Source organism: Phaethon aethereus (assembly GCF_964289735.1).
Source record: "Phaethon aethereus genome assembly, chromosome: 2".
Classification (NCBI taxonomy): Eukaryota; Metazoa; Chordata; class Aves; order Phaethontiformes; family Phaethontidae; genus Phaethon; species Phaethon aethereus.
This window is the reverse complement of record NC_138582.1, coordinates 116290105-116304528: the sequence shown is the minus strand read 5'-3', so window position 1 is coordinate 116304528 and position 14424 is coordinate 116290105. Positions and strand designations below refer to the sequence as shown.

Sequence of the window (14424 nt, the reverse complement as noted above, 5' to 3'; positions counted from 1 at the left end):
TATGGAGCTCTGAGCGCAACTAACCAGATGGAAACGAAGAAACCATTCCTTCATCCCCATTCACCCTCAACAAGGGAAAACATTCATTCGTTCCTGAGATGATGCTCCCACTGCAACTTGTGCTACGTCCTGATTAATTGCGGGCTCTGCTGGGCAGCCCTTCCAGGAAACTGTAAATCCGATCCTGGATGAGCTACAACAAAGTTTTCCATGTGCCTCACAAATGCAGCATTCAATACACTAAGAACTGTCTGTAGGTAAAAGACAAATAAAAGTAAATATAAATTAGAAATCAGAATTCTGCTTCCTGGATTCACCCTGAAGACTAAATTCCAAACAGAATTACAAATGTACTAATGTACATGAAATGGCATAAGGATTTTTTTCCTTGCACCCTTTTACAGTACAGCAAATTGCTTTGAAATAACATTAAACAACACTATAATTCATGAAATGACTTAAATCACAATGTGAAACTTGGTATGACTTTTTGAGAAAACAGAAAGCAAGCTACTCATATCCAATTTTCCAATGTTATGCCGTTGGTTCCTCCCTGGAAATAACTCTTCTGGTAGTTTAAAAAGATCGCAAGTTAGGACACCACTGCGGTATGACCAAGTAACCAGTGGGCAGCACATGCCTGCAGTGGGATCAGCCATGGCTCTGTATTTGTGTCCTGGGAGTTGGAAATATCCATGCTGGTACACACAGCTTTATACACACAAGGTCTTGACTGAAAGCTCAAGACCACTCCCCTAGCACTAGAAATGCTAAACCATAGCATTTCCTCATTTTTCTTTGATTGTTTTTTGTAAAGCAGAAAATTAGCTCCATCTGAGCAGCTCAGCTATTTAGGGTAGCCTGTCTAGGGTAAAAATCAAAAATATTTTTGAAAGAAGTGTTTGTTCAATGAAAGATAAAATAAGTGAAAACAAATTCTTCATCTGCTATGAATGAAGAGGAAGGGAAAAACAGATACTATCAGAGCACGTAATTAAGCTCCAAATGAAAGGATATTGTTTTTCCTCATCACGACTGTTTTGTTAAGATGCACTTCAGGGGCATAAAACCTCAACAGGCATGCCATGAAACGTGAGGCTTCTCTGGAAACAAATCCCCGTTGTGTGATCAAAGGAAGATAAGCGCTGAGGCGTGAGCCTGGTCAAATTTATGAAACAGCTTTGCTTCCCACATTAAACCACAGGCTTGCAGCTTTTCTCCATGGGTTTGCAAAAGCCTGTGATCAGTGAAAACCCTCATTAATTTTTTTTTTTTTATAAAACACTACTATATTCATGAGTTGCACTCAAAAAGTTTTGAACTTTCTCATGAAAATTTTATGCTATTGCTCCTTCCTCCAGAAGACACTGACTTGCTGCACTGTTACTGCACTAACCTATGTTCTGTGGTGTTACATTTTGTGCTGGGGAAAAGCAAATTGGACAAAGCTGTCATAACACATGTTGTTATTTATGATTTCTGGATTCCTTCAGCTCAGGTTCTGTAATAATTTGACAAGTCAATATAAAACTGCTGAGGTTCATTTTTCAAATCCAGGTGACCAATGTCTGATGATGTGCCCAGTGAACCAGAGGGAGTCCTTCCACTGATTTTAATAGGTCCATGAGCATATTCATCCTTGCATCTATGCACAGCATTTGCGAAACAACCAGTTTTGCAGTTGCATAGCTAAATCACCTCTGTGAAATTATTCATTTTTCACTAATACAAATAATATGCTTATAAACTTCAGAGTTGTAAGCTGAAGGGCTGGGGGGAGACACATGGTGGTGGTACATACTCTCCCTGGTCTTTTCAATGAGGCCTGGATTAAGTACTTCGAGATTACATCCCAAAACATCACATCAAATCATTTAACTGCCTATCAGATACAGAGCCATGCATAAGACAAAAGTGATCACAGAAACAAAAGGACTGCTGGCAGAAAACATGTTAATCCTTTAGTAAGTCACAGAGGGAAAAAAAAAAAGAAAAAAGAACCAACTTTCTGTGGAGCTGACCAGAAGATACTGGAAAATACTTTTTCTTCATCAATTACCATTTCAGAAAAATGGAAACATTTCAGACTCAATGAAAATTTTTAAAGACTAGGGTTTTGTCCATTCTCTGGCTAATTCCAGAGGAACCAAAAGAAGCAGAAACAGCCCAAGTCACAAACTTGACCTTTTAACTGGAAAAGAGCACTTCTCAGAAATCCCATTTCACAAGAGAACTTTTGAGAGCATTGACTCCACCTCAAAAAAAACCCCAAAATTTGAAAAACCTTGAAAACGTCTGCAAAATGCACCTGTCACCCCCTTTGGCTTTGTATGACTTTTGCTTCCAATTTCATGTTTTCAAAATAAATAATTTGCAGCAGTATATATGGGAACCCCAGCCAGGCGGTAGGAGAAGAATATAAATTTGAGTCTAATGAATGGTGGCTGTTAAGGATGCTCTAAACCGATACATAAAAGCAAGCTGCTTATTCCAAGCAGCCAAACATCACTCAGAAGCACTCCAATGGGTGAGTAATTCTGTTTCTAATGACAGATGAAGGATAACCTTATGTCACATAAATATATGGAAGACAGACTTCCTCCTGGAACCTTCTCAGGAATAGCAATATTTATTACAGTATTTTCTGTTGCTATAATATTTATTATAGCAGTATTTATTACAGGATTTTCTATCCAAGGGGGCTCATAGTCCTGTGCTTACAACCTGATTTACATACCATGTGCACAGCTTGTGCTGGAACACAGCAGCTACATGACATGTGCAACATCATCCTTCTTCTTGTACTGTTTGTTTTCGGTAAAGCTGCTCTATTCATTGCGACACACAGGCTGTCAGTATATTTGCACAGCCATACAGGATTTCCTTCCTAGCTGCATCTTGCAGGGAGGCTACCACCCATTCTGCTCTGGTCTTTTTAGCTGGTTTGTTTATTATAGCTGGAAGAAAGTCTGTTTTTTCAAACACCCTCACTGTTACTCAAATGTCTTCTCCACGGTTTTCACTTGGTGCCCATTACAGCCTAAACAAGGCTTGATAACTACCGTTGCCTTTGCAGAGTGCCAATCAGACGGACAGGCATCAGCTCAGGACCTGAAACTGCCTTGGTATGTCAGACAAGATGTGTGCTCCTGTGAACACTGCTCCCTTAGCACTTTCAGGTTCTTCTTAAAAGACTAGAGTGCTTTTCTCCCATATAAAGTACCAGAGGAATGGATTAGCAGATTTTAAAGGCTAGGGAGGTCTAATCTTCTATAGAACACCTACGTACTTCAGAGTTTCTCCCAGCACATGTTGAGGAAACAGATGCAGTTCAGCTTCTAAACAAGTAGCTATGGAGAGGCTCAATAAAAATGTGCTATTTGCTACAGAAACCTGATGGAAAAGACATTTGCTGTGCTGAGAAAACAGAGTGAGGCATTGAAGTTGTGCTGAACTTCATTACATACCACATTACAGCATGATATGTAATAAATATATTTTTATTATTAAACAATATTTGAAAATAATAGCTAACAGAACACTCTCTAATTGCATTTTGTTTTTCAGTACTGGGTTGCTGGAAAAGAAAACTGGTTTCCTATTGCTGTCCCAAACCTATGGCTGTAAAAATAAAGTTTATTACAAAATATTCTATTCTTATTTCTCTTATGGTTTCAGATTGCATCACTAAAGTTACCCGTATACAATACATAAATACCTTCTTTACACTAAGATACTTTTAAGTCTCCTCCTTTAGAAATGTCCTCACCCACCCCCCCCTCCCCTGAACATTACGGCATGGATAGTGCCAGATTTTGCTATCTCCTATGACAGCCACAAGATTTAACACTGGAGACTCTTTGAAGGGGAGGCAATGAGTAGTGTCTCTGCTCTGTGCTGCCAAAACCCTTGTTTATGCTTTAAGAAAAATGGATTTGAAAACAGTCATGACTGGAAAGAGGACATGCCTTTCTTTTGCTCCTTCAGTTTCTCCCAACACTGCCTTCACCAAGTCCCCAGCACACTCCACCGCTCCTTTCTCCTTACTCTTAAGTTGCCATCTGTAGTTTTAGGCTAACAAACAGTCATACTCCTATAAGTCCGGGCCAACCATTAAAAAGATCATTTGTAGCAATACTAGCACACACTACTGTAGCTGTTTACATGCTGCCTCATAATGTCTGCTGTAGAAAGTTAATCCCCACAGTTTTCATTGCCAGGTCCAGCCTTTGATATTACTGTCCCCTCTGGTGATGCTGCATGTTCTCGCTGGCAGAGGTGGCATCAGCAAGAGGCAAGGAGTCCCACAGGCAGGTTTCCAGCCACAGCGCTGGAAGATACCCACCACCATCCTAGGCAGGTGTTTCCATGTTGGAGAAGAGCGGTTTTTCCTTCAGGCAATTTTGCTCAGGTTACAGAGACGCAAGTTGGAAAACTGCAGAAAAGTTGGTTGGAAGGGATTTCTAGAGGTCATACAATCCATCCTCATCCTCCTCGACACAGGACTATTGCCAGCAACAGCTGAGGTCAGCAGGGACCTTATCTAGCCAAGTCCTGAAACCCAGGACGGCAGAGCACGCAGTCTCTGCGCACCTCATTCCCATGCAGCACAAACTGCCTACACAAGAAGGTTTTTCCAAATCTCCGGTCTGAACCTGCCAAGCCACAGTCCATGACTCTTGCCCCTCTTGCCGTCTGCCACAAGCAGGAAGAGTTTGGCTCTCTTGTTCCACAATCCCTTCATGAAGCTGGGACGGGTTTACATGCAAACTGATGCTAATGAAGGTGGACAAGCCTTAAAGAGATTCATCTGTTAACTGAAAACAAACCTTTTTCTTTCCAGAATAAATGCATTCTAAGTCTCTTCACTCCGGTATAACATGTTCCCCTGGTCTTCAGCCCAAGTCTCCAAAGACATCTTTCACTATAACAGAGGCATTCAAAAAAACAGAATACAGGAATTACCACCTCATCCCACCGCCACCCTCCCAAATCCTTGCAAAAGCTTTCAGACAGAGTTAGAAGGCTTTAAGGTTTTTTGTCATTGTCCACTTTCAAGCACTCCTACCCTACCCTCTTCTCCAACTTCACAGTGGAGGGTTTCAGCTTGCCCAGCAGCGCCGTTTCCATATGCAGCAGCACCTCAACAACAAGAAATAACGAGGCAAACCCAATCATATCTGGTCAGAACAGCAGTGAAGTTTCTAACTTACACATGCAGATTTGCTTGATTCGAGCACTTTGGATAAATGGCCATATATTAGGTCATTACCTAGACCAAGTGTTAACATCCCAGGCTGTCTATCTGTTATTTATCAAAGTGCAGTGCTCCGAATTTGAAGGCACGTGAATAAGTTTTCAGAAGAGAAGGAGGATCCCAAGAAAAGCAAAATCAGAGCAGACGTGGTTAGCTCTTGCTAGCATGGGCTGGTTTTCCTACTAGTCATTTGGCATGCGGGTTTGGCATCTTCAAAGCTGGGTGCAATCTTTTAACCGGGTAATTCTAGTGATTCAAACGCATCCCAGGTGAGCTCTAAATTGGGGTAGCTTGTGCACTTCCTGAGCTGGTAAGCAATTCTCTTGATGTGAGCTAACTTCTTATGCACATATATGCTCTAACTAGCATGTGTTTGAAAGTGTATTATAGATAGTGATGGACAAAACTAGAACTTAGAATACATAGCTCTCTGCACAACTTTCGGCTCTAACATGCTATAAATTCATGAAAAGCGTGTAAGAACAGTCAGACCAAGTCAGTCCATCTAGCAGAGAATCCTGTATCCAACCATGTCTAAAAGTGAGAGGCCTACAGAAGAACAAGGCAAGCACAGAGTGTTATTTTGATGATCATTTAGGCAGCTTCCAGCATTTGTATTTGCCATTTCTCTACCATGTAAACTCTCAGCATTTACAACATACTCAACAGTAAAATCCACAGATTAGTCACACACTTCATGAAAACACACCTCCTCATTTGTTCTTTCATTGGTCTGAATAGTCTACTATGATTAGCAAACTTTATCACCTTGCTATTCATTTTTAGCAGATTATTTCCCTGATCATTTATGAATATGCTGAATACCACCCGCCCCAGCACAAGCACTTGTGGAGTTTTCTCCACCAGGAAAACAAATTATTTACTCCTCCTCTCTGTTGACTACCTTTTAGTTAGGTAGTAATGGTCGGGCACCATTCCTCTCAGACCTGGGAAACTTACTTTCTTTGTGAACCTTTGGTGAAAAAACTTCATGAAAGTCCTATGCAAGCCCAGGCAGATGATCTTAACTGGATCACCCTATCCACACGTCCAGTGACATCCTCAAAGAGCTGCAACAGATCTGAGACAGCACTTACCACTGCCTTCCCATAAACATCCTATTTCAATCCAATGTATCTATGTGTCATTAATTGCATTATTTCCAATAGTAAATCCATGAAATTTAGTCAGACGTGATTATTTAGACAAAGGCATTGCCATAACCTTGCTAACAATGAAGTCAATTGTTTAGTGCAGATAGTAAAAAATGAGTCATCTTTTTTGCTCTTTCTAAAAATAAAAAATGCTTTGTACACAGATTTAGCATAAACAGGAATAATGTGGAAAAACACTGATAGGATTCTTTATCATGAAACCCATGGGGCTGAAAAAATTACCATATTCTTCAAGACAGGCACTTCTCTAAAATCAGAATCCATAGCATGTTTTTGTAGTTTTATATGCAATAAGAATAATAAAAAAATCTGTTTTCTTTAAAGATTCCCATTGTGTTATGTTTCTCAATAACTGAAGCTTACCCAGCCCTTTAGCTAAAGAAAACCCATTCTGTGCAGACTTGATGGATTTGATGACATCCTGTTTATTTCAAACAGGACTTCAGAGTATCACTGGATAAAGGTTTGAGAGCATTTGTTCAACATTTTGCTATACAAACATAGAAACTGTATTTGAATATCCTGAGCTTTTTTGACAGTTGTAGAAACAGCAGCCATAAAAATAAACATTTTAATGCTCTAATCATGAACATAGCTCTTACTGCTGTGACTACTATACGCTGACTGACAAGTTTTTAGAACATGTCCCTTACTTTTCTTTTTATTGGTTATTCCTCAACTGCAGGACAAAATCCCTCACTGGCTTCCCTCATCTGCACCGAGACATCTCCAGCTCTTAACAGATTTTGCTCACCATGAAGATTGAATGAAAGGTCAAAAATCCAGACTAATCGCAGTCAAAGCTCGGACTCTGCAACCTGAGACCTAACCCTGCTCCCAGCCAATCCCCCGAAACATTCCTGTGGACTTCAGTCGTGTCTGGAGAAGTCCGTAACTTCTCAGACTTGTCTCTGGTTCAGTTTTGTCTCCAAGTACAGTTACAGCATGCTGTAGACTTACACACATGTTTTATGTATCTCCTGACTATTACTTCTCCCCCCTCGCCGCCTTTTTTTTCCCCCCAAAGCAGGGGAGTTTCTTCCCCTCACTTTCCTGAAAGCAAAGCATTTCACAGAAAGCATCTCTGTCAAACAGCAAAACCTCTGGCACACAATTAAATAACTCACATCAGCACTTCCATTTCTAAAAATGTGCTAAAAATGCTGAAAAAAAGGAAACGGAAGTGATGTGTAAAGTTCACCTTTAGCCTGATTTATCCCGAAATTGAATAACTTCATCCTGGAAAAACAATAGGCATTTTCCTAGGATCACCATTCACAAGGGACAGAACATAAACTTCACCTCTGGTCTATTTGATGAGGTTTATTATCCCAGAAGAAAGTGAAATCAGACACACCTCCCCAATTTACCAACGAGAATAATCTGACAAAAGAGCAGCAGTATTTCAGGAGAGTTAGCAAAACTACAAGTTCAGAAAAAGATAATTTGAAGAAGATAATTTGCCATGTTCTGAAGGGCTTTTTTTTAACCTTCCATGTGACATCTTCTGAACAAAACTGCTTTCTGCAGGCAGTTTGAACTCTTACCATGTCATAAGCAGTACTTTATCGTCTTTGAAATTGGTCCACATCGGTACTTCATTTGAACACACATCTTTACTTTCCCTGCCCCTCTCTGATATGCTATTTTTTTTCTCCAGTTTTGCCTATTGTAATTGGGAAGGTGAAGGTGTCTTGTGTATGTATGTGCACAGAGCCCACCACCACAGGAGTTCAGATTCTGTGTACATCTCAAGACCTTTCTGCACTAAAGATAATATCACTGTCACCATCCTTCTAGTCTCCATATAAAATGTCTGTGTTTGTATTCTGATTTTTCAGTGCCATCTTACATACAATGAATGGAATAATAGCATGTAAGAAAGAAAAAAAAGAGAAAAAAGTTCACCTACTCACCTAGACAGCAATAATTTACCCTGAAGTTTCAAATCAGCAGCACAGTCATCAGATTGACAGTTCCTCTCAAAAACAGTCTGTGAAAAACAGAGAAAGAACTTGTTACAGCATGAAAAGAGTAAGATCAAAACTCAGAGAAGGAACATGCTTGGATGGAAATAGAAACCCACCAACCCACAAAAATCTGTGATACGGGAATATATGAATATATGATGTGAGTGTTAAGAAAATTCAAGGGCAGGGAAATCTCATCTTTATCAGAACCATTTTTATTCTATTCTAACTAAATGAGAAGTTTCACCAAAACCAGACTGTCAGAGCTTTTCTTCAATCCATTCCCACTTCTCATCTGGCAAGAATTATTACTCACACTATATTTCTGGCACTCTTATTTCTCTTCCCCATGCATGTGCATGAAAATGAAACAGAAAATAAACTATTTATGAAACTACTTTCAGTCCTAATAGCTGCAAGTAAGGAAATCGTGCACCAAACATATTCACTAGCCTACATTAAAGATAAGGAATCATAACTTTGGGGTTTTTTTTTTTTTAGATTTTATATATGGTAGGAAACATTTCTGCCATCCTGCAAGCAACAGAAAATTACAAAGACTGTTAAGTACCAGCGATACTCTCAAATAATGTAACCACTGTCAATCTTGTGAACTCTGGTAAAGACTATCATTTAGGAAATGTAACAGACTGATAAAGCTGGGAACTGTGAAAGGATGACATACTACTAGACACAGGCATGATATTTAAGCAGCAAAAAGAAGGGGAATACGTAAGAAGTCTATGAGCCTATGCAGATCTCTACAGTAGTTTGTCATGGTTAAACAAGGCAGCCACCAGTGAGTGAAAGAAGAGGACAGGAACACGTTCCTGGTGTCCAAGAAACCCAGATGCTGTCAAGATCACGGTTACTTTCCCCTGCTGTTGAGAACAGTGTCCAATACCTTTCTGAACATATGACTAGACTTTTCAGGCTGGAGGATTCATTCTTTCAGAGTTGTAATGCTCTTCAGCTTAACAAATACTCAAAGGACAAATACCCAAAACAAGGGTTGCCAACACTGTTCAGCTAGGAAACCTGACAATCCACCAATCTCTTCCTTAATATAAGTGTTCCTTTCTACAGGGTTGGCTTCATGACTTTTATTAGCAAAGTAAATATGTTTCAATCATAAATGTAAAGACAGAGCAAGTCTGTGCAGGACACACCTAATGGCCAGATAGGGTTGGAGAGACTGGGGGGGCAGGGAGGAAATAAAAGAAGATACAGAGTTAATACATTTTTAAAGAGCTCTGCCCAACTGTATCAGGACTGGAAAAAGACTTTGAATCTTAAGCCCAGAGGACACAGAGATTTCTAGTCCTTGTCTTTCCAGGAAGACTCTTGGCTAAGGAGGCAGCCTGCTCTCCTTTTTCTATATTGCCAGAGCTCTCCAAAAAGGAGTGGACCTTTATGAAGAAGTTAATTGGTGTTAGACTAGTGGATATCAAATTATGCTGTATGCTGTACTGAGCTGCAAAAAGAAGAAAGGTGGGAGGTGGACAGTTCATTTGGGGCTATTTACTTTGCCCTTTCATTTTCTTTTCTGACCTTTTGCTTTCTCAGAATCTCAGAAGTGGAAATTGTTGAAGATTTAAACACAAGGGCTGAACTTACCCTTCCTCCTTAATAAAGACTACCACACCAAAGGACAAGAATAGCCCCGAGACAGACACCAGCACAAGGTATCCCTCTCAAAACATGGCACGTTTCAGAGGTATAGACTCAAAAGTTCTCAGAATTAATCGTCAACCACTGTAGTAGCTATATATAGGAAAGACCATTTGACCTTCAGAGGAGAAAGAAAAATAAACTGTAAAAATATTCTTGCCTGACAGTTTCCCTTTTTGCATTGCAGAAATCTTGGCAAAGCAAACACAGCGATCAAAGATACGACCGGAACGTTTCAAAGAATAAAGTACTGTAAGTACATTTAAGTAACTACCTAATAATCCTGGAATTCTGTTACTAAATCTATAGTTGTGGTTCTTCAGAAAGAATGAACAAATACTTCATTTTCTAAAACTACTGAGCATGTACCTCTTCCAACCTATCATCCGCTAGACAGCAGGCTACTTTGAAATACATTGGGAGTATTTCACTATGTCATAGAAACCCAAGTTCCTACAAGCAGTGGGATAGGAGAAATAAATAAGGATGATGAGTTCCCAGATCCATAACTGTGTAGGAATGAACCCTTTGCTTCTGTGGAGGATCTTGAACCCGTTCAGGTTTGGGGGGAGAAAGGATTTCCAGTCCAGCCAGCTGCTTGTTAGGACCCATCAATGCAGCCACAGCTGGTTCAGCAGCCCACCTCCACCACAAGCTAATGACACCTATGGATTATTTTGCTATTTTCTGCTGTTTCCCTGGTCTGGATAGATGTTGCCGTGACTCTACTCCACCTCCCCTTTTTGTGTGCCTGCTAAAGCCTCTGCCCTGTCGCTTCTCACAGTCATTCTACTTCTTCCATTTTCTTCTCTGCTATCTTGAGCCTCCCTTTCCCCAGCCTGTTGCTTCTTCTGCCTTTCCAGTTGACTAATGCCCGCCTGTTCAAATCCCTCCTAAAGAATTAAGGAGTAAACACACTTTAAGTCATCATAACATTTGTGAACACTGCTTATATATTCTGTTACTGTGCCCTTACTTGGTCTACTAGGGCTGTGATTTCTTTGGACCAGAAACGGTATCTAACTCAACACTGCATGTTGTTAGAGCAGGAATCCATTCCTGGGACATGCACAGGCCCTAGTACAACATAATCACTAATTTTAACTCTAAGCAATCTTTAAAGTGGTTTCAGGTTTACCATACCAGCTTTAGGGATTTATAGAACTCTTTATATATTAAAAGCATTTTAACAAGGTAACCAATGGGCTGTATGTATATTATGCAGAACTGGAAAAAGGGAAGTAGAACAAAACAAATTCATTGCACTGTGGAAACACTTCATAATTTTTGCAGTTACTGTTACCCAAAGTGAAGAGGAGCAATTCTGAACAGTGGTTTTACTGAAGCCCAATTGATTCTTACCGGATTCCAGTTACATTGTACCAAATACCTCAGAGGTTTGAATACGTACATCAGAGACGGTCAGGAAGGATTTCTTACTTCTTGCCGTAAGAAATACAGACAAAGAAAATTTTGGGGGGAATGAGGGGGTGGAGGAAGACACGGAGAGACAGGGAGGGGGTAAAAATTGTCCTGAATGAGAAACACAGCTGCATCTCTTATCTCAAGGCCACCACACTTTTGACTGGCATTTCCATGAGAGAAATAGGTGTTTGTGTGCTCTGTAGCAGGGACAGGATAACTTCAATGTTTCTAGGACCCATCTTTACTGTACAAACACAAAGTTTATGTAAAGTGCATGTACAGTGAGTCCGTCAGGCTTCCTACAATCATCAGGTCTACAGCAAAGCACAGAGCAAATCCAGTGTTTCCGGGGTCCATGATTCCTCTCTATACTCTGCCCTACTGCACGGAATGCAGCAGCTATAGGGAATTGCTCGACGGCAGTTCCCACCAGGTCACCAAACTTCCTGGACAAACAGTTTTCTCAAATTCTGTATGGCAACTTTTCTGGGTAGAAACAATGATGCTTCTTGGGAGGTCAAGGAATATGGCAGATATATCCTGAAAGATTAGCGGAGATGGATCTTGCCCATGTCCTCCAGAGAGTAAGTCAAAAAGCCTACATTAAGATATACTCCTTATAAAGAGTGAATATACCTACCTGCACACAATTAAATGTACACTAAGGAAACATCTAGAGCCAGCTGATAAGGAAGGGGATATGTCTAGACAGCCACTCAGATCAGGGCCTCAAAGCAAGTACCTTTGTGTCCACTCTGCCTCTTGAAGAGAGGTAGTGGATTACATTCCACATTTTGTGGTAAAGGCCAGGGGTACAGTCCTCTGCCTCAGGAAGTAGGAGGAGGATGAATCCCTAGTTCCTGCACCCTAAGGCATCCTAAATACAAAGCTGCTGGGTTTGGGGTGTGAAGATATTCTCCTTTTCTTTCCTGCTGATGGTAGACTGCTCAGGAATGCTGCTGGGAGGTAAAACAAGCAGGAAGGAGCCTGGCTTCAGCCTAATGGTCAGAGCTCTCTGCTCAGAGGAAGGTGATCTGGGATGTCAAACCTGCCTCACTAAATTGCTTCACTTTCAATGGCTATCTAAAATTAAACACATCTATGGTTCTGAGAGTACAGAAGAGAACAGGAAACAGAGAAAACCAAAAAAAGCTGTATTTATGGCACTTCTGCCCACAGAAAATACTGGAAATCATCTGATAAACAAAGAAAAAAAAGTATTTCAAGACATTCAACCTCCCAAAATTCAGGGAAGCACATGGAAATTTCAGGTTGTAGCCAAAATGTGCAATCAAGACTTTGAGAGGTTGCCAGTACTCTGTTCCAATGAGAGTTTTGCCCATCCTTTCACAGAAAAGGGAAAGTGACAGCTGAAGGACAACACTTGAAGAGAAGGGGGAAAAACTAGAGTCTTAAAAGAACCCTTGAAAACACATTGTTTTATGGTCTGGATAAGAGAATAGTGATTCACTCTGGATCAGGCCTTTAACTACTTCCTCACACAACAGTCTACAAAAGGTTCAGATAGCACTTCTTAAAAGGTGGCAGAGCTGACCTTCTGTAATTGAGGGTCCGTTCCTTTAACTTCATAAACTGTGGCACGTACTTCAGCAGAATAATTTACGTTATGCACAATAATCTGGGTTAAGAATACAGTATTCCAATCTCTACACTGATTTCCTGTAAATTGTCACCATACCCTATGGTATGTGCAGGGATGACTTAGCAATTAGATCATGCTAGTAACACAAAAGCTATTCTATTTAAAGAATGCAGGATAAGGGGGCTTGTTAGTCTAATAATTCTTTACTTCTTAGGCCATGCTATATTGCTATTATCACGTTATCTGGTGAAGCTGGGTTCCTGTGTCCTCATTTAGGGACCAGGATATGTGATACAATCTTCAAAAGCCCTGAGCTGTAAGCAAATCTCACTGCCTTTTCTGGGAACTACTTCCCATTTTATTGCTTTCCAGATGAATCATTTAAATATTAATGTGCCTAAATATAGACACAGGAGCCTGATTTTAGACCTTTATTTATTTTGTCTTTAAATTTTCAAGTTGTCTGCAAAATAAAACCATTACCTACATATCTATTGACCACAGCAAAAGAAATAGTGACTGACTCTCCCGAGACATCCTGTGCTTCACTATACTACTCGTGGAAATGGTCCATTCATATATTCTGCTGAGCCAAGTGAAAAATGGCTGATTTAAATTCCCACTAGAAAAGCAATTAATATTGTGAAAAACTTTCCAGGATTTCATCAGATGTGCTGGCTAAAATGAGAACACATGATTTCCACAATACCCCTAGTGAGTGGTGGAGTGAACACGCGATGAAGGCAGGAATACCAAGCGAGTGATAAGCATTCAATAGAATCCTACTACGCAATCAAAGAGCTGTACCAGTACTGCATGGTGCAGGGGACCAACATTAGCTAGTAAGCTCCCTCAGCTCCATGTAGACTTCATCAGAGCATGTCTTCATCCAAAGGAAACAGATGCTCATTTATAGTGCATTAGCATAAGACAACAGAAACTGGCCAGCAATAATTATTTTGCTACACTAGTAAGGGTGCAACCATGTAAGTCGAATTTCTCCAGCTGGTGAAGGCTACAGGGGAATTCATCCACTTTATTGAGTGGAAGACTCTGGGCCTACAGCTTATGACTAGCACATTGCCACTTGTCAAGCCACCTAAGGCCAAATGCAATCATTTCTCCCCTGTTTCAGCTGCATCCTGCTTTCAGTAAGGGTTAAAAACTGGGCCAGAGCATCAAGCTAAAAAGGAGAGAGGCCACTCAAATATAAGAGGAACGGGAACTCCCAAATGAGATCAGCTGTTTAGAAGAGATCAGGCATGAAACCTGTTAGGTATTGAAGGCAAGCATAAATAAACATATGTATTAGTTATTCCTCAC

At 40.4% G+C, this 14424-nt stretch overlaps 1 protein-coding gene across 1 annotated transcript in view; it reads right to left on the bottom strand.

Moving 5' to 3' along the window:
* ITGA9 (integrin subunit alpha 9) overlaps positions 1 to 14424 on the bottom strand; it is a gene marked incomplete at its 3' end in the record, with an annotated part of 228236 nt that overhangs the window by 84964 nt on the left and 128848 nt on the right. Inside the window, exon 17 of the mRNA XM_081996300.1 lies at positions 8349 to 8425. Coding sequence (XP_081852426.1) covers positions 8349 to 8425 — 77 coding nt within the window. The remainder of the gene's footprint in view (positions 1 to 8348; positions 8426 to 14424) is intronic.